Here is a 22,866-nt window from a genome sequence, read left to right on the forward strand (position 1 = left end):
CTATGCATTATAGGGTTTAAAACCCCATAAGTAAAATATGGTGTTTTTCGAATTTTTATATCAATAATACAAATTATTTCTAATGCATAAAATAATACTTTTTACTAATAATTGAACGTTTACATAAATTATTTAAAGAATTTCTTATTATTTTTAGCAATTTTCTCTTAGAAAATTTACTTTGAAGTTAGGAAGTCGCGGTTTTTCTGAATTTTTCAACATATTTTCAACTTTTTAATTAGAGCGAGACAATATGTAATTAAATTTAACAGAAATAATTTTTTAACCCATTTACTATTATCTATAATAATATTATCATAGAATAATTCTAGAAAGTTGGTGTTTTTGTGAAAATTTCCACTTTTTGTCAATTTTCCACTAATAGTGAGGTAATAATTAAGGAAATTGAGCAAAAATAGTTGTTTAAACAAAAGATTATTGTTTATAACTACCTTTTCTTAAATAATTGCTAGAATGTTGTGGGTTTATCTAAAAAAATTTACTTGCTTTGACTTTTTATTTACAAACAAATAATAAGTAAAACGAGAGAATCATTTTTTAAACAGTCACTTTCTTTTTAGTGAATATATTTTTCTGAAATAAAAAAGATAAAGTGAATGTCTCGGTAATCGTGACGGTCCCAGTAATCGTTAAACTTTGTTATAAATTGAATATATTGTTAAAAAGATTTTAAAAGTAACATTATTGATATACCACACTTATTTTCAGTATTTTATAATAGCAGGTAGAAATTACATTTATTAAAATTAAATAAAAAGCAAGAAAATTGGCAAAAGAGTAAGAATAATTTATTTTGAAAACAAAAAATACTATTAAAAAATGATTCTAGTTGATGTTCATAACTAAGAAGACAAAGCAAAACTTAAGATTTAAGAAAAAAGCGCAACTATCGAGCATTGCAATAGGAGAAGATTGTTATAGATAATAATATTTTGTTTGAACAATTATGTTTAGTAATTTGCAATAATTATTACTTCATTCTAAGCGAAAAGTGGACAAAAACTTGAATATCGCAGAAAAACCGAAACTTTCTAGCATTATTTAAAGACAATATTATTAAAAATAATAATAAATTGATGAAACAATTATGTTTTTTAACTTCAATTATTAACTCAACCTAATTATTCTAAGAAAAGATTGTTATAATTAATCAAAAATTGTTTAAACAATTATTTTTCTTAAATTTAATTAATTATTCCTCGCTTTAACTAAAAAGTTGAAAAAATATTCGGAAAACCCACGACTTTCCAACTCTATTTTTAGGAAAATTGCTATACACAAAACCGAAAAAATTATAATTAGCACCAAAAACTCAAAAATCCTCATTTTTCACTTATATGCATTTTTACGACTCTATTAAACAGACTTGTGGGGTCGATATTTAAAAAGTAATTCTTGTTTCGAATTATATGGCTAATTGCAAAGAGAAATTTCTGTTTTAACTTGATTCTCCTAATATTGAGGATTTTAAATAAAATTCACACAAATTTCTTTTATTCTAGTGAGAAGTAAGCGTTTAATATATTTTTTTTTTTTGGATTCGAACATATTGATGAAAATTAAAAAAAAAATGTGTACCACTCTACTTTCTAGGTATTTTTTGTAGATCGAGATGATTACATATAGCAAAATCAACATTAAAGTCAAGCGCAAAGGTAATAAGAATAAAAAAAAGTTTTTTTGTTCATTTTTCATCATAACTTAAAATGCTAAAAAAAGATTCCAGAAAATATATAGTCGCCATATTTAAATAACTATATTTTTGTATTTTAACATATTTCCTGAAATCCATTTTTTATATTTTACCAAAACGGGTTACATTAATTAAAATTTAAAAAAAAGTAAGAATGTAATGTAAAGAATCCAATAAGACTTAATTCATGTATTCTTAATAGGCTATAAAACCAATTTTTGCGGGCACACGGCGCCTACTTTGACTAATTTTTTTAACAAAAAGTCTCATATTTTCCCTAAAATTTCACTGCTGAACCACTGTGACCACTGCATATTCAAAATTTTAAACTTAATTTCAGGGTGTCGATCTGGTCGCAAATTTTAAATTAATCAATTTTTAAAGTTCAATTTTAAAGTTTTCTTAAAACAATCCGAATACTTAAGCCATACCTCGAATCGAAACCCAGAATATTAAAATTGTTAAAAAAATTGGTAATATATGGGAATTGTTTGATAAAAGTAAAACATATGGAAAATAATTAAATATAGAACCTTTTTTGCCACCCTTCTTTCCAGCATCTGCATTTGGTTTCGATGGTGTAGATTTTCCGGCAGCAGAGTCAACTGCTGCTTTTCCTCCTCCATTTGCTTCTGGCTTTTTCTGCAAAATTCCACAATTATATAGATCGAAAATAGTTGAATGGAGTTTGAATTATTTTAATAACTTACATCCCCTCCTTTTCCACCACCTCCTGTAAAATGAAAATAATTAATCTCTTTCCCTAAACACAAGCCCATTTTTAATTTAGTTAAGGAAATATTGACTGCCAGGGTGTCTACTCAAATCCTGGAAAAAAATACCTTGAACATTCCAGTTTTATTCCATCGAAAAATTTTTTTAAACGAAAAGTTATGTTAAAATATATTCTTAAATATATTAGTAACATCGATTAATTAAATAATAATAAAACCATAATTAATCATTTCTTGAACTTGTCCCGAAAGTTCATGAATTTGAATAATATTTCAAACCAATTTTTATTTTATCTTCATATAATTAAAATTCAGTATATATTTAGGTAAAACTAATGTGGGCATTATATTATTAAATTCAACCCGCTTTAAAGCTCTAACTTTTCAAGTGAAAATATTGAATTTTCAAGAAGATTTATGAATTTTTATCCAAATATTATAACTTTTAAATTAAAATCTTAATGTTTTACAGAAAGACGATTTTTTAAAGCAAAATACACGAATTTTCGACCAAATACTTGAATTTTCAACTAAAAAAGATACATATTCAACAAATAGTTGAATTTTGAACTAAAAAAAGAATAAGTTTTCAACCAAAAATGCAATGGTTCAATTTTCAAGTTAAAAAAATTAATTTTCCACCAAAGAAATAAATTTTCAACCAGTGATCAATTTTCAATTAACATGATGAATCTTCAACTGGAATAGATAAATTTTTAACTGAAAAGGTGAATTTTTAACAAAAGAGTAACTTTTTTTATTATTTATTTAACTGGATTTAACTGGATAATTATTATTATTTAACTGGAATATTTCGATTTTCAACCCAGAAGATTATTTTTTTTACCAAAAAATCAATAGTTAAATTTCCAGTTAAAAATTAAGGTTCGACCAAAGAGATGAATTTTTTAAGTAAAATGGTGAATATTCAACTGGAGTAGTTGAATTGTAAACCGAAAATATGAAGTTGAATTTTGAACTAAAAAATATAAATTTTCAACAAAAAATAGAATAGTTCAATTCCCAGTTAAAAAAAAATTGAGCCCAACTGATTAATTTTTTAACTAAGATTATGAATCTTCAAGTGAAATAGTTGAATTTTAAACAAAAAAGGTGAATTTTCAGCAAACAAAAAAATGATCCTTTAACTGGAATAATTAAATTTTCAGCAAAAAATTCTAATTTTAACCAGAAACATTCATTTTTCTAAGAGGGCGATTTTTCGACAAAATACATGAATTTTCAATAACAAAAAAAGAGAAAGAAGTCAAACAAAAAATGAATAGTCAAATTTTCGTTTAAAAAATCAATGTTCAAAGAGATTTACAACTAAAAATTTAATTTTAATACAAAGAAACGAATTTTTAACTAAAATTATGGAATATTAAACTGTAATAGTTAAGAGGTGAATATTCAATTAAAATTATTGCTCTTCTAGCAAAATATAATCTTAAACAAAAGAGTTTAACTTTCAAACAATTAAATTTTAATAAAAAAAGAATCTCTACGAAAAATGTAGTAATTGATATTTCAACCAAAAAAGATTTAAATTTTTCATCAAAAACAGTTGTATTTAACCAAAACAGACAATATGAATTGAATTTTCAGCTAAGAAAGATTTTTCAATCAAGGGAAAGAAAAAACTGCAAACCAAATTTTGAATTTTCAAGTAAAAAGAAGAAATATAAAGATACATAAATTTTCAACCAAAGTGATCGGTTTTCAACTAACATGATGAATCTTAACTGGAATATATGAATTTCAAACTAAAAGGTGAATTAAAAAAAAATAATAACTTTCAACCAAGCATTTTTATTTTCAAACAAGAAAATGAATTTTCGAACAAGATTAATTTCCATAAAAAGGCGAATTTTACACTAAAAAATACCAATTTTCAACCAAAAAGTGAATACTCAAATTTTTATTTAAAAAATTAATGTTCAATCAAAGAGATGCATTTTCCACTAAAGTAGAAGTATTGAATTTTACAATTTGTTTGTTATAAAAATTAATTTGAAAACAAAGAGGTGAATTTTTAAATAAAATTATAGAATATTAAACTGGAATAATTAAGAGGTGAATATTAAATTAGAATGATGAATCTTCTGCCAAAAAAAATTATTTCAAACAAAAGAGTTTAAGTTTAATTAACTTTTTATTTAACTCAAGCAATTAAATTTTCACTCAGAAAAGATGAATTCTGAACAAAAAATGTTGTAATTAATATTCCAAACAAAAAAGATTTTAATTCTTAATCAAAACCAGTTAAATTCAACCAAAAATCGAGAGAGAAAGAAAAATTACAAAGGAAATTTTGAATATTCAGTAGAAAGGCTAATTTTCTGCCAAAGAGAACAAATTTGAAACAATATACCTGAATTTTCAACCAGATACTTGAATTTTCAACTAAAATATATCAATTTCCAATCAAAAATAGAATAAACAAATTTTCAGTTAAAAAAATACATTGCAAACCAAAGAATGAGTTTTCAACAAAATAGTTAAATAAAATAATATAAAGCTACTTTTACAAAAGAAGAATTCTTGACATTCAATATTATACTTCAATTTAAAAATAATAAACACGCTCTAGAAAAAATTCCCTGGCATTTCCAGGTTTTCCAGGTAGGGTAGACACTGGTTGCATTATATAACATATTAAATCAGACCACCTTGAAAATATATCCATTATTCTTTAAATTTCTTAAATAATAGTCGAAGAAAATTTCTATTATGACAGTGATAAGAGATTTTTAAATAAAATTAACTTACCCTTTCCTTTGGCCATGTCAGTGAATTTAATTAACAGAGAATTTTGAATCTAGCCTCAACAAATAAATCAAGAAAAGAAATATGACCAAATGTTGATATCAAAGTCAAACGGTTAGTGTAACCGATGTAGTATCCAAGAGATCACCGTCTATTGTTTTGCAATATATTCTAAAAGTTTTGTGATTCGAACGTCCTTTTCTAGTTTGGTTCGAGGTCTTTTAGTCGATTGCTGCTTTACCGATAAAACTGCTACGCATTACATTTTGCATTGCTTATATACCTATATACCATTATGAATATTATTAGGACTGAGACATATAGCTTGAACTATTCATACCTAGCTTATGATCTTGACGTCCAATATCTATCAATAGGAAAAATACGACTTTTATTTTTTGATACCAACAATTGGAATTTTTACAACTTTTTTCTCTGAAAGATTCTTACAATGATAAAAATAATTCCTAATTTTGGTTGAATCGATAAGACATCATTTCAATTGCATGATATTTATTTTTTAAAAATGTAAATGTATATAAGGGATCATTCACAATATACGTATCAAATATTTGAAGAATGGCCCCATATTTATTATAAAAATTATTTCGACAAGATCATTAAATATAGTATAAGAAAAATATTTAACTAGAAGCTAAAATATTTAAAAAGCTAATAATAATGACTAAATTATTTAAATTAAACAAAACTTATCAAATAAAAACTATCTTATAACAGCTAACTTTTTTCGATTTCACAATCAGAATTAAGCTAATTGCGTCGACATTTTCATAACATCCAACGTCGTATTTATTCATCTTCAATTCAACCGCTCCTTATACCTCATTTCCTCCCTTATATTTGGGAATATTTTTTTATGGGAAAATGGCTTATTTTCCCATTTTCAATAATAGCCTTGTCCCTCAATCAAGAGATAAAAGTGCAGAGCCCAAACATTTCATTCGGGATTTAATTGTTCTGCAAACAAAGATCCACTTATCTAATCTTCACAGCTCAAACTTTATAATCAATTCCACATCATTAGCTTACAGTAAGAAAGCTAAATTTTACAGCTCGTACTTTATGTTCAAAATCCACAGTTTGTTTTTAATTTTTTTACGCCACCGTTTTTATTTGCAACTCCGATTTTATAATTGATCACCTATGAGATTCATGTCTCGCTCCTTACTAAAAAAAAAATCTACAAAATTTAACAGAATCTCTTCCGTTACCGTCAAGGAGTGAATAGAATAGAATTAAATGTTAAAGGCGTATCATAAATAAAATTTCTGTACCCTTAGACCCAGTCACAATAAAAATATTGCTCCCCTTGGGGAAATTATTTGTTCGTTAAATACTTAGGGACAGTCCATTAATTACGTCGTTTTTTATGAAAATTAATACATAATATTTAATGAAACTTTTTTTTTAGTTTAATTTTCAACTAAGTAGTTGAATTTTCAACAAGCAATATAATAATTAATATGTTAATCAAGAAAATATTTTCTTTTTTACAAAAAAAAACAAAAAAAAACAGTAGAATTAAATCAAAAAGACGACTTTTCAACAAAATATTTTAATCATCAACCAAAACAGATCCACTTTCAACCAAACAGTTGCATTTTTAAACAAAGAGACGAAATTTTTACCAAGATATGAATTTTCTAATATAAAATACTAATATTTAACCTGACATGAATTTTCAAGCCGTAATCATGAGCTATCTATAATACAAAATAATAGAATTTTTAATCAGAGATAAATTTTCAACTAAAAAGAATAACTTTCTACCTAAAAGGACGTATTCTCGACAAAATATATAACATTTTAACCAAATAGTTGAATTTTCATACAAGAATATTGATTTTTTATCTAGAAAGATGATTTTTCAACAAAATACATAAATTTCTAACCAATTAGTTGATTAAAGAAAAAAGATGATTCATCTTATACCATAAAAATATTAATTTTCTACAACTTGCATAAGTTTTGAAATAATGAAATTTTCATCACAAAAAATTAATTGTCAATAATAAAGGAATTTTCGACAAAATACATGAATGTTTAACTTAAAACAAAAATTGAATCTTCAACTAAAAAAGGTCAACTTACTACCAAAAATGGAACAGTTAATTTTTCAGTTGAAAAAATTAATTTTCAACCAAAAAGATAATTTTTTAAACAAAAATTGAATAGGTGATATTTCATTAAAAAATTATTTAAATTTTTAATAAAAAATAGCTGGATTCAGCAAAAAGACGATTTCCAAGAAAAACAAATTAGTTTTCAATCAAACAGTTCCATTATTAACGAATATTCATTTTCTATCAAAAAAATTGAAGTTTTAACAAAGTACATCAATTTTGTAAAAAAGAGTTGAATTTTGAACAAAGAGGATTAATTTTCTACTAAATATATGAATTTTCAATAAAATAGTTGATTAAAAAAAAAAATTATTATTCTACCATAAAAATATGAATTTTTTACAAGTTGCATAAGTTTCAAAATAATGAAATTTTAGAGACAAAAAATTAATTTTCAATAATGAAGTCATTTTCTACAAAACAGTTAAATCTTCTGCCAAATGGTTGAATTTTTGAACTTTTTTTAATTTTCCAGCAAAAAAAATGAATTTTCAACGAAAAGTGTAATAGTTAATATTTCAATAAAAAATATTGTTATTTTGAATAAAAACCCGTTAAATTTGACGAAAAAACACTAATTTTCGGCAAAATACTTGAATCTTTAACTTAAACATATTAATTTTCAACTAAATAGTTAAATTTTCAACTAAAGATTAATTTAAAAAAAAAATTTGTAAATTTCAAACAATTGCATTATTAACGAAGAAGATTAATTTTCTACCAAAAAAAGTCGAAGTTTTAACAAAGTACAACAATGCTGAACAAGAGTTGAATTTTCAACAAAGAGGATTAATTTTCTACTAAATATATGAATTTTCCATCAAATAGTTGAATTTTCGACCTAAAAAGAGAATGCTCAATAAAACTGTATATTTTTCAACCAAAGAAATTAATATTTAACCGAAATGATGAATCTTAAACTAAGAAAATTAATTTTCAAAAAATTAGTTAAAAAAAAGTTAAATAATTTATGCACGGCCCCTTAACGAATCAAAAATATCTACAATTTCGATACCATATCAAAAATTCATTTACATTTCTTCCAAAGGTTTTCACAAAATACAAGATTGGTATAGAACTTTTAGAAAAATCATTGTTAGAGGTGAAACCATCTGCGAAATGCTTAAAATTCATAATGAGATGCTACATTTGAACAGGAATGATTCTATATCTTCAAAAAGAACTTCCATTTCTTTATCCCTGATTGGATTTTTTAGACTAAAGTTTTTGTCAAACTAAAATCCAGTTCATACGTGAGTTTTTTTCCTTCGAATTTAGTGCAATTTTGTTTCTGATACAGACGAAATTGGAGAGATTGAAAATAATGTAATCCTGTTCCATTCACTCCTTATTGGGTTACTTATTTTGAGGATAGCATACCAAGCATGCTTTGCATGGAATAGTGATCCACAGCCTCGCTCTGCATTTTTCGCACTGTGCATCAGACTCATCAAAACGTCGCGCATTCGTAACGTAATGCTTCATACAACTTGTTAAGTTGTCGATATGTAAAGCATTTCGTAACGTTATAGCACAAAATACGCAATATTTCGATATTTTGCGTTGTGCATTGTTAAATATCATGTAACAGGATACCGTTACACATGCTGGAGTCAAATCATTAAATCTAGGTACAACACGCGAAGATTCGCAAACATATCTTTGGTATTTGTTGTTACTTGCTATTGTTTCCTCGTCAGCAGTTTCATAATCACTATCGTCGGAGCTCTCAGAACTGATGCCATCGTCCGATTCCTCCATAGGGTCATTTGGTTGAACAAGGTGATTGTTCAAAAATTCCTCGTCACTTTCTTCTCCGACGAACTCCATTTCTTGGCAGATGAAAACTGAAAAACGAAAGAAAATAGATGATTACTTGTACGTAAACGGACTGAGTATATCAAGGTGTCTGAAGGGTGTCTAGTGATTCTAAGGAACGAAATTCAAGGGATTTTCCAGATTAAGAAGTCAAGTTTTTCCAGGTCTTCTTTTTTCTTACATCAAATATTGAAATAACTGTTTGTTATAGTTATAAAAAATGAGCCTTTCATTTTTTACTGTCCAACCATTTTTAAAGAAAACAGAACAATAAATAAATTCTTAATTTTTTGCGAACATAAGTCTATTCGTTGAAATCTTTTCAAGTACTTAAAATCTTTATGAAATCTTGAAATTTTTTGTCGAATCTTCTGACATTTTTTAAAAAATATTAGAAATCTTTAAAATCCTTGAAATCTTTTAACATCTTTGAAATATTTAAAAAATTTCTCGTATTCTTTTGAAATCGTTTAAAATTTTTGAAATGTTTGGAAATCTTGTCTACTGCATCCTTTTTGAAGTCTTTCGAATTCTTTTATTCCTATAAAATTTTTATGAAATCTTTGTGAAAATTTTGAACTTTAATTTTGGTTTGTGACATTTTTTGTGTTCTTTTGAAATCATTGAAATGTTTTGAAATCTTCTCAAATTTTTTGAAACCTTTCGAAATAGTTTAGCATCTTTGTAATATTTGTAAAATTTTTCGTATTCGTTTTAAATCATTGAAATATTTGAAATTATTAAAAATGTTGGAATTGTTTTGAAATCTTGTCTACTGCACCCTTTTTCAAATCTTTAGAATTTTTTGAAATCTTTATGAAATCTTTGTGAATTTTTTGAAATTTTTATTAAATATTTGTAAAAGTTTTCTTTAATTTTTTCCGCGAAATCTTTTGAGATTTTCTCAAAATTGTCGAAACCTTTTGAAATAGTTTAACACCTTTGAAATATTTGAGAAATTTTTCGTATTCGTTTGAAATACTTTAAAATCTGGTGCTTCTGTACCCTTTTTGATATCATTGGAATTCTTCAAATCTTTATAAAATCTCTCTGAAATCTTTTGTATTCGTTTAAAATCATTAAAATATTTGTAATATGTGTGAAATATTTTGTATTATTAGTACTCTGGTCTACTGTAACCTTTTTAAAATCTGTAGAATCTTTGATGTCTTTTTAGTTTTAAAATATTTGAAATTTGATATACGTGCCTTTTTTCAAATAATTGAAATCCTTGCAATCTTTATGAAATGTTCGAAATCTTTGGGATATTTTTGTGAAATCTTTTGAATTATTTTTGAAATTTTTCTTAAATCATTGTTTGTGGCATCCTTTTTATTCATTGAAATCATTGAATTATTGGAAATCTTATTGAAATTTTTTCAATTTTCTTAAATGTTTTTCAACTTTTTGAACTCGTTTCAAACCTTCAAAATATTTTTAAATATTTGAAATCCTTTAAATCTTTTAAAAGCTTTAAAAGCCTTGTGAAATTGTGATGAGATATTTCAAATTTGAAATAAAAGCCTTTTTAAATCTTTGAAAATCCTGAAATCTTTGTAAAATGTCAAAAATCCTTTGCAATATTGTTAAGTTTCTTAAATATTTTGAAAACTTCTGAAATATTTAGTGATGTTTTGTAATCTGGTGTACACTCAAAAACTGAGTTCTGAAACTGAATAAACATCAATATTTTCAACTAACAATTTTTATCATTTGTAAGTTGAATATCGCAAAAAACTGTATATTAGCGGAGAATTAAAAACATAGAATTATTCACAATATTAAATTCTGTTCATTGTAATCTCTAATGAGTAAAACATAAATTTTCATCTTGATAAATAAAAAACTTTTCAGTAGCAAGGATTCTTTTGAACGAAATGTTTCATTCATAAAAGACTGAAAGATTTAAATTACTTTTCGCATTTCAATAAGATAACTGTCTTAAAAGAAACGCTTTTTATTCAAGTTTTACGTGAAAAGTTCAAGGAAATTTCCAGGTTTTCAAGGTTAAAAAAAATTAAGGGAAATTGCAGGTTTCAAGGTCGCTGGGCACCCTGGTCTACTAAAATCCTGAAAAAAATAATTCCCTGACAATAAACAGTCTATTGTAAATAACTTTTTTTCAGTCCTTATAAATATACCTATAAATAGGTGAAAATAGTACTATTTATACGTAAAATAAAATAACTTCCTTTTTCATTTGCGAAAGTGACTTTATTAAAGGATAAATAATTTTTTTATGGTAAGAATTTCTAGACATGTAAAACAAACGTTACTATTATATTAAATAAAACTAAAAACGCTTCCAATTTCTAACTCTCCAAGTAAAAATATTACATTTTCAAAAAGACAGATGAATTTTAATCCACATAGTTAAATTTTATTTAAAAAAAAGATTCTTCAGCAATATACATCAATTTTAAAGTAAGAAAAATAAATTTTTAACAAAAAATGGAATAGCTAAATTTTCAGTTAAAGAAATTAATTTTCAACCAAACCAAAAATAACGAATTTTTAACAAAATAGATACATTCCCAACCAAAGTGACAAATTCTTATCAAAAATAATAAATCTTAACCTGAAATCATTGAAATTTATACCAAAAACAATAATTTTCCATTAAAATGATGAGTCTTTAAATGAAATACTTGAACTTTCATCCAAAATGTGAATTTTAAGAACGAGTCTAACCTGGTCTAACTTTCAATTACTTAGTTTAATTTTCAACCAAAACGATTTTTCAACTAAAAGAATGAATATTTAACTGGAATAGTTGACTTTTACACCCAAATAATGAATTTTCAAAGAAGAAGAGTTATTTTCTACCAAGATATACGATTTTTAAACAAAATATATGAATTTCAACCAAATAGTTGAACTTTTAACATAAAAAGAACATTTTTCAACCAAGTAGTTGTATTTTGAAACAAAACAGATCAACTTTGAACAGAAAAAAAAAGGAAAAGTTAAATTTTTGATAAAATTTTATTCTTTTTTATATTTTGGGTTCAAAATTTATCTCGTTTAGTTGAAAAATCTACTATTTGGGCGAAAATTTAATTATTTTGCTGACAATGAAACTGTTTCATTAAAAAGACATATTTTTTTCGTCAAAAATTCAATTGTTTTATAGAACACTTATCTTTCTGAAAAGAAAGTTCATCCTTTTGGATGAATCTTTTAGATGAACCTTTTTTAGAAAATATACATTTCGGTTTAAACTTCAACAGTTTTACAAAAAATTAATATTGTTGGATTCAAAATTCATATATTTTGTTGTAAATGCCATTGTTATTGGTTGATGTTTTATCTTTTTTTAATTCGACTATTTAGTAGAAAATTTATCTTTGTTGATTCAAAATTAATCTATTTGTTCAAAAATTCACCTATTTTGTTGAAAATGAAACTATTTGTTGTAAATTTAAGTACTTTGCTGAGAATTTCTCTTTTTGGACATGAAATTCGTCCTTTTGAATTGAACATTAATCTTTTTTGGTAGAAGAGTCGTCTTTCTTTTTTGAAAATGTATCGTTATTAATTGAAAATAAGCACTTTTGTTGGAAATTGGATTTTTCGATTGTAAAATTTACATGCCTTGTAAGAATTCATATTTTTGGATTGAAAATTCAAACCAATTGTTTGAAAAATCAACTATTTGCAGGTTTAAAAGTCAACGGTTTGGTTAAAAATTAAACTATTTTTGGAAAGGTCGTCTCGTTTTCTTGAAAGTTCAACTCTTTTGATAAAAACGCAATGTTTTTACACTTGAAAACTTAGGAAATGAAAGCGTTTCATATCGAATTCAATATGGTACATACATTAATTTGATTGAAAGGAATTTATTCCCCTAGTTTGTTAAGTCTGTACGTATTAATTTTAAACAATCTATTGATAAATTTCAACAAATTATAATGAAAATTACTTTCGATTAGTACCTAAGCTTCATTGGTTTATTCACATTGATTATTTTTGAAAATATAAGAAAATTAAGAAGTATTCTTAATTATCATAATGTGAAGGAAGTGTATCCTCAATTATATTTTGAAAAATCCGAAATTACCAAAAACCACCTCTCAAGAAGTGATCGTGAAAATCATCTTAACCCAAATTCTAATGATTTTCAACTAGAAAATATTGGTGATTTTCGTTAGAAGGTCAAAAGCCTGTTGTGAATACTCATTGTAAGGTTAGAATATTTTTGTTCAAAAATTGCAAAAAGTATAAGTGCATAGAACGATTAAATTCCAATTAAAAATAAAAAATCTCATAATATTAAAAATAGCCAACTTGCTAATATACGAAAAACAATGAGAAAATGGGAAAAATTTAATTAATTTAGTTTACAGACAAAGGGGTTATGTACACATGTAAACGTAAACGACTAAACCACCACATATCTACATTTTGTTTTCTTACCTGAACTATAGAGTTTCTATTACAGTTCAGCAAATTTAGTGCGACCTGATTATTAAATTGTTATTTAGAGCGTTTAGAGCTCTAAAATCTTTTATTTTTTGGTCAATTATATAAACTGTGTCCTGAAAAACGTGCGGGCTAAATCCTTGCATATTTTACAAGTGCCAGTCAAGTAATCTGGCGTCTACAGTTCAGTATCTGCGAGAAGCGAGAAATAATCAAAATCAGCAGAAGTAAGTAATAATTTGAATATTTTCAAATAATAAATGTCAAGAATAGTGCAATGAATGCATCTGTTGCATGACAGAGATGAGAGAGAGACTGAGTTCAGACTTCAGATATCAGACAGAGAGAGAAAGCATCGAGTCTATGGGTGGGGGGAAATCCAAGATGTCTGCATGCCGAGGGCGAAGCAATAATACCAGACCAGTTACATGCAAAACTTTTTAAAAATAATTTAGAATAACATTTTTTTAACCATTAGTGTATTTTTAACATTATTTTTATTTTCAAATGCTATTCAATTGAATATAGCTGTAAGCACTCGATTTTGTCGAAAATTCGAACTTCTTTACACTCTGTTCAACGCTATTATATCAAATATATATCATATTTATTTCTGTACCTCGGTCTAGGGCTGTTTAATATTTTCAGACATTGCACATTAAAATACAAATGTTATTTTTAATGATTGTTTTAATATTTGTTTCTTATTTTGTATTTAATTTTATTCTTAGCCGACCCTAAAAAATGAGTATGATTTCAATAAATTTCTGATTACTATAATTCATGATATGCATTGATATTAAAACAAAAGTATGTTTATGTTCTAATTTTTATAATTAAAAATAAGTGCGCATCCTAAATAAAGAAAAATTGTTATTATACATTTTATTGCAACTTGTGTCGTTTTCGATTAATTTAATTTTTTAATTTTCGGTGTTATTTTTTACGATTCAAACTAAAAATTCACTTCCTACCGCAGGGTGGTTTTTAGCTAATTTATAGATATAATTTAGGCGAAAAATTGTATTCAATAAAATTTTATTGTAGCTTGTATCCTTTTTCCAAAAAGTTAATTCCCTTTATTTTTAATATATTTTTATAACAAGAATTTATAACAAAAATGTAGATATTTTTTGTTTCAACTATTTGCATTTTCATTTTTTTCTTTTAATGTTATGTTTACGATTAAAAGAAAAGCTACTCTTCCTATTTAAAAAATATTCATATCATATTTTTAGATGCTTTTCAGGTGAACAACCTTTTTTCTATTAATTCTTTTCATATCTTACGTCGTTTATCCGAAAAATTAATTGTTTTATTTTTTGTGATTTTTTTACGAATCGGAAGAGCAACTTTTGCCTATTCATTTTTTTTCTTAGCTTGTGTACGTTTGTCAATTATTTTTTTATGTTTTATTTTAATATCGTTTTTTACGAATAAAATAAAAACCACATGTCCTAGAAAAAATTGATTCACAAAATTTTTTTAGATCTTTTAGGCTGCGAAATTTTAGTTGATTCATTTTTTGGTGCGATCAAAATTTGAATTTTTAAGAAAATTCAAAATGTTGATATACCAATCTTGTAGGCCTGTACGTACGGTGTTCAAAAATAAACACTTTTCTCTTCTTGACTTTTTTCAGATCGGGATTTGTTGGTTTAAAATTAAAATTTTCTTTTTTTTTTAATTTTGTAAATGCTGTAATTTTGGTACTTTGACTTTTATCAAAAGAAGTCATTGGGATATATTTTTCGTGCTTATAGATACTATATGAATATCCGTCCACGGAATTTTCAAATCTTGAAAAAAAACAGTCTAAAAAATGTTGACTACATTCTTATAACAAAAGTTTATTACAAATTTGTAAAGATTTTTTTATTCTTTTGTTTTCTTATCTTGCATTGTTTTTCCAAAAATTAGATTTTTTGTCATCTTATTTTTCACGATTAAAACAAAAACTACGTATCCTTTCAAAAAATTATGAATAACAAATTTGTAGTTTTTTTTGAGTGAACAAATTTTGTCTCAACTTTTTTCTTATAATGTATCACTTGTCTAAAAATTTAAATTTTCTATTTTTAATTCTGTGGTTTACGGAAAAAACAAAACAATATGCAACCTGTCAGAAAGTGAATAATAGCAAATTTAAAAATCTTTTTTGGGTGCACAATATTATGGTTGATTTATCTTTTGCCGTATCTTGCATAGTTTCAAAACATTTTCAAAATTTAACATTGTTCTCCTACTGACTGTTTTCAGATCCTGCTTTCTTTGGATTGAAATGTTTATTTTTTGGAATTTTATCAATCCTATAACTACGGTAATGTTTTTTAAAAATCAAAAACAGTTAAAAGTATAAATTGTTCGTATTTTTGAGTACTACTAATAATCGTTCATAGAATTTGTGAATCTTTAAAAAAGTGGTAAATCAAAATTTTTGAAAATGCTCCCACTTTTTGAATTTTTATCCAAAATGACTGGCTAACGAACTTGCCCCTTAATTTTATACGCTAAAAGAGTATACCATAGGCCAATTCAATCTGTCAATTATTTCGAAAGTGTGAAAACGTAGACATTTTACCAAAAATAATAATAATTCTAAATTCGGTGTTAATAATGCTATATATGAAGTATTAAAAGTTCAAGGATTTGAAATTCAAAAGTTGTGTTGTTAAAAATCAAAATAGAATGAAAATAAATTATCTGAAATTGATACATCAGTAATTGGATAATTTCATTTATTTTGATTCTATAAAATTGTAGAGTTCTGAATTTTCGTGTTAAATGCTTGTCGAATTTTCAATTTTTCTCTTTTAGAAGTTTTAATTCTTTAATTGAAATTAAAAATCGACAGTTATGTAACAATTTCAATTAAAAAATTTTCAAAAATGTTTTCAGTTTTAAATGTCCGTTTGAATTTGAAACTATTCACGGCATCAGACTCCTCACTGCTGAAAATCCTAAAGCATTCCTGCTATTTGTGAGGTACTGGCTTAGAACCGTTTGGGTGCATTTATATCTTTGCTCGAGGACAAAAAAACCCATAAGAGCAAAAGAGACATGCAGAAAAACTGTTCATCTCTTTCACTCTTACGGACTTTTCCGTCTGCAAGCATTCACGAGAGTATTATAATGCTCTCTGCCATTCCCAATAATAGGTAATCCCGTTGAAAAGGCCCTCAGCCGGGACGAATCAGGGGCGTATCCATAACATAAAAATCTGCAAATCCAGCAAAAAGCTACAAATATGAAAACCGAAATTGAAAATATATTTTGAACGAAACATAAATTATTTCCTATTTTTCCTATATCTTGATAAAATGTGTATGAATTTATTTTTTTTCTGTAAAGAATTATTTATTGTACCCCCCCCCCCCAATTATTAAATTCTTGACTATTTCAACTAAATATATAAATGCCTAGCATATTGCAGTTATGAAAAAAGTATTATATATAGATTCAGCAAAATTCAATAAAAATTATTATTTTGGTAAGCTTAGTATTGTATGAATAATTGTATTTATATATGTGAGATAATAACAAAACTACAATTGCAATGAACATGAAAAACATAGGAAAAGCCTTGATTCTGTTTTCCCTACCATTTTCTATATTATAAATTATTATTTTATTTAATAAAAAATGACATGATTGAGAGTCAACGGTATTTTGCTAGTTAAAACAAAACTGAAACAAAAAATGAAATAACGTGTTTTCCCTCCAATTTTGAAGTCTACAATAAAAGAAAAAATAAATTATTTTATTCGACAAGAAAAGAAGAGGAATAAAAATGAGTTAAACAGTCTTTTTATAGTAAAAAAATAGGATATGTAAACGATATTTGTCATCGGTATCCCAGTGTGCAAATAATTTTCGCTTCCTCTTTCGGCTTTCGAATCAATAATGTCATATAGTTTTATAACGTTTTCCAGACATGCCATATATGGATATACGTTACTGGCGCAATGGGAACTACAGTTGATTAGTCACCAAAACACATCCAAATACATCCCTCCCATTGGAAATCTACCCAAGAAAATACAAAAATGCATGAATCTAAAATCCTGGAATTGAAAAAAATTCCTAATTGCATCGTTTACTTAACGCTCACGGCGAAAATTGAAGAATAATTGACAGATGTCCAGGACTACTTCTTCAACGTCCCATATAAGGCTTTAGGGGAGCGATGGCGTGTGGGTTCTGCGGTCAAAATTCGACCAATTCCAGCACAGATGACGACATGAAGAGCCAATCAGAACTAGGGGGGAAATGTCCGTTACCGAGGCTATAAAGACGACGCCCGTCTCTTACTCGCGCAGTATTCGTTTGTCGTTTGAGAGCATTGTTGTGAAGTTTGCAAAAGCTGCATAACCCGCTTTAGCCAACAATCAACTTTGCTTTTTAACCGAAAAACAACTTCTAAATCTTCAAAATGGTGAGTACATTTCAAATATGTACAATTGTGCTTGTAAAGTTAATTTTTTCTGGGTAAACGAGTACTTTCAAAATCGGTTCGTTGATCCCTGAGAGAAATTACAGCAGCCATTTTATAACGGTTAAATACCGGCCGGCTCCGCCCTATTTCCCATGACTCATTCGACTCTGCCGTGCCCTTTTTCAGTTAATAATTCAAGGATCATTAATTCATCCTTGATTAATTCCGAGTTCGTTATAAAATGTAATTTTTACCTCGCCCTTAAGCCATTATATCATGAATTTAGGATCGTTGAAAGTTGGGAACATTGCTCGTACTTGAAAGTTCTTTGTTCCTTTGTGACCATATTGATTTATAGTTCTGAATTCGTTTCGTGATTGTATATTTATTATAATCTATTTATTTACATTTTTTGTGTGAAGGTTTCGAAATCTAAATTTAAATAAATATTTCCAGTAGATAAAAATTTGGGTAGATTCACCCCTACATTTTGTAGAACGAAATCAATATTTTTAAATAGTCTACTGCAGTGTTCTAGTTTATTTAAGAGCTCGACGAAAAATTGATTTAATTCCGGGTCATCACGGTCGAGTAGATTTGCCAAGGTCTTAAGATTCTTGGAACTTATCGCTTATTTGCATTTTTTCGCGTCAAGAATATAAAGATTGCAATCTTTTGTCTTCTTCGAATTTTAAAGTGGAGGTTCATAATGAATACTTTTCTTTCAGCGTGAATGTATCTCAATCCACGTTGGTCAGGCTGGAGTCCAGATTGGTAATGCCTGCTGGGAACTTTACTGTCTCGAACATGGCATCCAACCGGACGGTCAAATGCCATCCGACAAAACTATTGGAGGAGGTGATGACAGTTTCAACACCTTCTTCAGCGAGACTGGAGCCGGAAAACACGTTCCCAGGGCGGTGTTCATTGATCTCGAACCGACAGTAGTTGGTAAGTTTCGCGGTCACTAAATATATTTCGCAAAACGATTTTCATTTCAGATTTCACAATTTTCTATGTTTTTATTTATTTATTTTTTTCAAGTAAATGCGAACTGATTTAGGAGAACCCAATAAAAAAATCAAATTGGGTCATTCGTCTTTTTAACCTTAAAATTCATCTCTTAACAATTTTTATTATTTGATTAAAATTTTTACAACTTTGTTAGAAAAAAAAAACTTTTTTTTGTTCATTATTGATGTTTTTTGTACAAAATTCCATTGCTTTGTGAATCATTTAATTGTATTTTAAAAATTGAACAGTTTACTCAAACCTCTACTATTACGTGGACAATTGGTATATTTGGCTTGAAATTTCTACTATTTTGTAGCAATTTGGTGTTTTTGACTTGGAAAATTCCACTTTTTTTTGTTGGAAATCGATATTTTTGTGTTGAAAATTGATATTTTCGTTCAACTTTTTGATTGAGAATTCTTAAATTTGGTTGAAAAATGGATTTTTTTTTTGTAATAAATTAATCTTTTTGTTCACAAATTTATCCTTTTTAGTTTGAAAATCAAGTTTTCGGTTGATGGTTTTTGAACTTCGTTAAAAATTATTATTTTTATTTTTTTTTTTTGGTAAAAATTTTATATTTTTAATTAAAATGTTATCAAATGCGGTTTTAAAATTTAACTTCATTTAAAAAAAAAACTTTTTGGTCGGCGATTTCAAACTTTATTTGAAATTAAAGTGTTTTATTCAAAATATTTTTTTTTTTGTTAAATTATTTTAGTAATTGACAATTTTTTTATTCCATTTTTGGTCGGAAATCGTTCTTTTTAAAGTTAAACTTGAACCATTTTGTCAAAATTAGTTTTTTTTATTGAAATATCTACATTTTCAATTTGAGATTCCAGTGTTTTGTATAAAAAGTTCGTCATTTTGTCTCGAAAGTTCAGTAATTTAGCAACAAATAAATCTACTGTGGTAGAAAATTATTTATTTTTTTTATGATTTAAAAATAAATTTTTTTATTTCTTGGCTAAAACTGGACCTTTCTTAGTTTAAAAATTCAATAATACCCGGAATAACTGTAACATAAAATCCCATTAGGTACATTTAAAAAATTATCAAATCAATTTCGGTGGCGCATTCTTTAAAAATTCCAAATTATTCAGCACAATAAATAATGAGTAAAAAATGTTTTCAGACGAGGTCCGAACTGGAACATACCGCCAGTTGTTCCACCCCGAACAACTTATTACAGGCAAAGAAGATGCAGCGAACAATTATGCTCGCGGTCACTACACAATTGGAAAGGAAATTGTCGACTTGGTTCTGGACCGAATTCGCAAACTCGCCGACCAATGTACCGGATTACAGGGTTTCCTCATCTTCCACTCGTTCGGCGGCGGCACTGGATCAGGATTCACGTCCCTCTTGATGGAGCGTCTCTCTGTTGACTATGGCAAGAAATCCAAGCTCGAATTCGCCATCTATCCAGCACCTCAGGTCTCCACAGCTGTAGTTGAACCCTACAACTCTATCCTCACCACCCACACGACTCTCGAACATTCTGACTGCGCTTTTATGGTTGACAACGAGGCTATCTACGATATTTGCCGTCGTAATTTGGATATCGAAAGACCCACCTACACGAACCTCAACAGACTGATTGGACAGATTGTCTCCTCAATTACAGCATCGCTCCGGTTCGATGGTGCTTTGAACGTGGATCTCACGGAATTCCAGACTAACTTGGTGCCATACCCGAGGATTCATTTCCCCCTGGTGACTTATGCGCCAGTTATCTCGGCCGAGAAGGCATACCACGAGCAGCTCTCGGTTGGCGAAATCACCAATGCTTGTTTCGAGCCAGCCAACCAGATGGTCAAGTGTGATCCCCGCCACGGAAAATACATGGCCTGTTGTATGTTGTACCGAGGAGACGTTGTTCCCAAGGACGTGAATGCTGCGATTGCGACAATTAAGACCAAACGTACCATTCAATTCGTCGACTGGTGTCCCACCGGTTTCAAGGTAAATATATACAATTACCGGACTTTACGAGGATTCTCGATGCTACTGCACACTGGCAACTTACGAAAATTTATTTCTGGTCGTAGCAAAATTCGATTTTATTATTAATTTTTGGTCAATTTAGAAAAGTCATTTCTACTTATCTTCAGTTGCTAGGTGTGTGCGCTTGTTACATATTTATTTACTGTCTGTGTAATTGAATTATAATTTATTATTGTTTATGAATACTTAATTCATTTTTGCCGATGTTAGTAGTTTTTATTTGAAAAGAAAATTGCTTTTTATTAATTGAAAAGAGAACTTTGATCTCAAAAATTTGACGTGCCGTGAGTCTTATTTTATATATTTTATTACTACAATTTTTACAAACTAAGAAAATTTGATTCATTTTTAAGGATGTTTAGAAATTCTTCAACAATTTTAAAACAATTTAAATGTGAATGAATGTAAAACTTCTCGATTTTCGACCTTTTTTTAGAAGCTTTTCTATAGCATTCAAGTTGATTGTTTAATTTAGAACAGTAAAAATGATAACGTGGATTATATATTTTTGGTACTGGATTTGAATCTTTGAACTCTGTAATTTATAGAAGTTGAAAATGATAAATTTTGCTGTTTATCTTTATTTCATTTAAAAGTGTTTATTTTTTTTTACTAGGAATTTTATTCTTGAATTAAAACTGCCACCCTGTACTGTGTAGTGTTTGAGTCGCCAGTTTTTTTTCAATCTGAATACTAGTTTTAATGTAAAAAAATTAACGAATTTGATTTTAATTTTCCAGGTCGGAATCAATTACCAGCCCCCTACCGTTGTTCCCGGCGGTGATTTGGCCAAGGTTCAACGTGCTGTCTGCATGTTGTCTAATACAACGGCTATTGCCGAAGCCTGGGCAAGGCTCGACCATAAATTCGACTTGATGTATGCCAAGCGAGCGTTCGTTCACTGGTACGTCGGCGAAGGTATGGAGGAAGGTGAATTCTCCGAAGCTAGGGAAGATCTTGCAGCTTTAGAGAAGGACTACGAAGAAGTCGGCATGGACTCCACCGAAGGCGAAGGAGAGGGAGCTGAGGAATACTAGACTGGCACAGTCTCGACCAAAGACGAAGATTTAATTTTTGACATTCCGTTATGGCGGCACATTTTTTTTCAAACTGCATTTTTTGCACTTCAGTATCTTTTTTACTACAAGTCTGGCCGATTCAATGAAATACAGTGATTTTCAACAGCTTATACATATTTGTTTTCTCATTTCATTTCACATAACAGTTGATTTTAATATGTTTAGGAGGTTTATAACCCTAGAAAGAAATTAAGAAAAAAAAAATTTAGTAAATATAGAATTTTCATCCGAATAAACACCAAATTTTCAACAAAAAATATAATATTAAAAAAAAACCTAATTTAATGTTTTATTTTAAATAAAAAATCACTACATCACAATTTTTACGATTAATACCAATTCAAAGAATTTTCCCCTTTTGTTGTGAAGACTTTTTTTTTATTAAAATTTACGTTTTGAGAGGTACAAATGTCGATAACTTCATTTATTGCTTCGGACAAATTAGTGGTAGTTGTAAGGCTTATACTTGGTGGACTGCAAGGCATTGTTTAGGTTGAAGTTCGACTAAAATTAATTGATTTCGGCGAAATTAAGTACAAAAAGCGTGATATAGTGTATGGAAGGGATAGAGATTTTTCAGATTGATCCAGAATTCTCGTGCTATTTAAGTAAATAACACGTTCGATCCGCAACACTGCTTCGACCCAGGTTGCTGATCAATCTCTCTAGCAATCACCCCAAGCGAAGAACCTCACGAAGCCGTTATGTAAGGTTCCCCACTTGGGTC

General features: G+C 27.6%; 2 protein-coding genes across 5 annotated transcripts; one reads left to right on the forward strand and one right to left on the reverse strand.

The window, feature by feature from the left end:
* Positions 1 to 6,036: 6,036 nt before the first annotated feature.
* LOC117169668 lies at positions 6,037 to 13,908 on the reverse strand. 4 transcript variants are annotated; one of them, XM_033356153.1, is made up of 3 exons: positions 13,596 to 13,908; positions 9,041 to 9,208; positions 6,037 to 6,195 (listed from the first exon to the last, which is right to left on the reverse strand). In XM_033356153.1, exons 2-3 carry the CDS (start codon positions 9,189 to 9,191, stop codon positions 6,176 to 6,178), a joined length of 171 nt encoding a protein of 56 aa, XP_033212044.1. In that variant the 5' UTR covers positions 9,192 to 9,208; positions 13,596 to 13,908; the 3' UTR covers positions 6,037 to 6,175. The 4 variants fall into 4 exon arrangements, with proteins under 4 accessions (XP_033212044.1, XP_033212043.1, XP_033212040.1 ...); XM_033356152.1 differs by having other exon boundaries at positions 6,037 to 6,405; positions 8,742 to 9,208; XM_033356149.1 differs by lacking the exon at positions 6,037 to 6,195 and having other exon boundaries at positions 8,335 to 9,208.
* Positions 13,909 to 17,892: 3,984 nt separating this feature from the next.
* Positions 17,893 to 22,249, forward strand: LOC117169666 (tubulin alpha-1 chain). The gene is made up of 4 exons (XM_033356146.1): positions 17,893 to 18,036; positions 18,765 to 18,987; positions 20,189 to 21,018; positions 21,801 to 22,249. The coding sequence occupies exons 1-4, from the start codon at positions 18,034 to 18,036 to the stop codon at positions 22,095 to 22,097; spliced, it is 1,353 nt and encodes a 450-aa protein (XP_033212037.1). The 5' UTR covers positions 17,893 to 18,033; the 3' UTR covers positions 22,098 to 22,249.
* Positions 22,250 to 22,866: the final 617 nt, after the last annotated feature.

This window comes from Belonocnema kinseyi, chromosome 3 (assembly GCF_010883055.1).
Source record: "Belonocnema kinseyi isolate 2016_QV_RU_SX_M_011 chromosome 3, B_treatae_v1, whole genome shotgun sequence".
Taxonomy (NCBI): domain Eukaryota; kingdom Metazoa; phylum Arthropoda; class Insecta; order Hymenoptera; family Cynipidae; genus Belonocnema; species Belonocnema kinseyi.

What these genes read in the sequence shown, in the direction of transcription:
- LOC117169666 (XM_033356146.1), top strand. An exon ending in TCTCGAACCGACAGTAGTTG is followed by an intron (nt 18,988 to 20,188) that starts GTAAGTTTCGCG and finishes AAATGTTTTCAG; the next exon opens with ACGAGGTCCGAACTGGAACA. An exon ending in GGTGTCCCACCGGTTTCAAG is followed by an intron (nt 21,019 to 21,800) that starts GTAAATATATAC and finishes TTAATTTTCCAG; the next exon opens with GTCGGAATCAATTACCAGCC.
- LOC117169668 (XM_033356149.1), bottom strand. Translation starts at nt 9,191, where the DNA reads ATGGAGTTCGTCGGAGAAGAAAGTGACGAGGAATTTTTGAACAATCAC.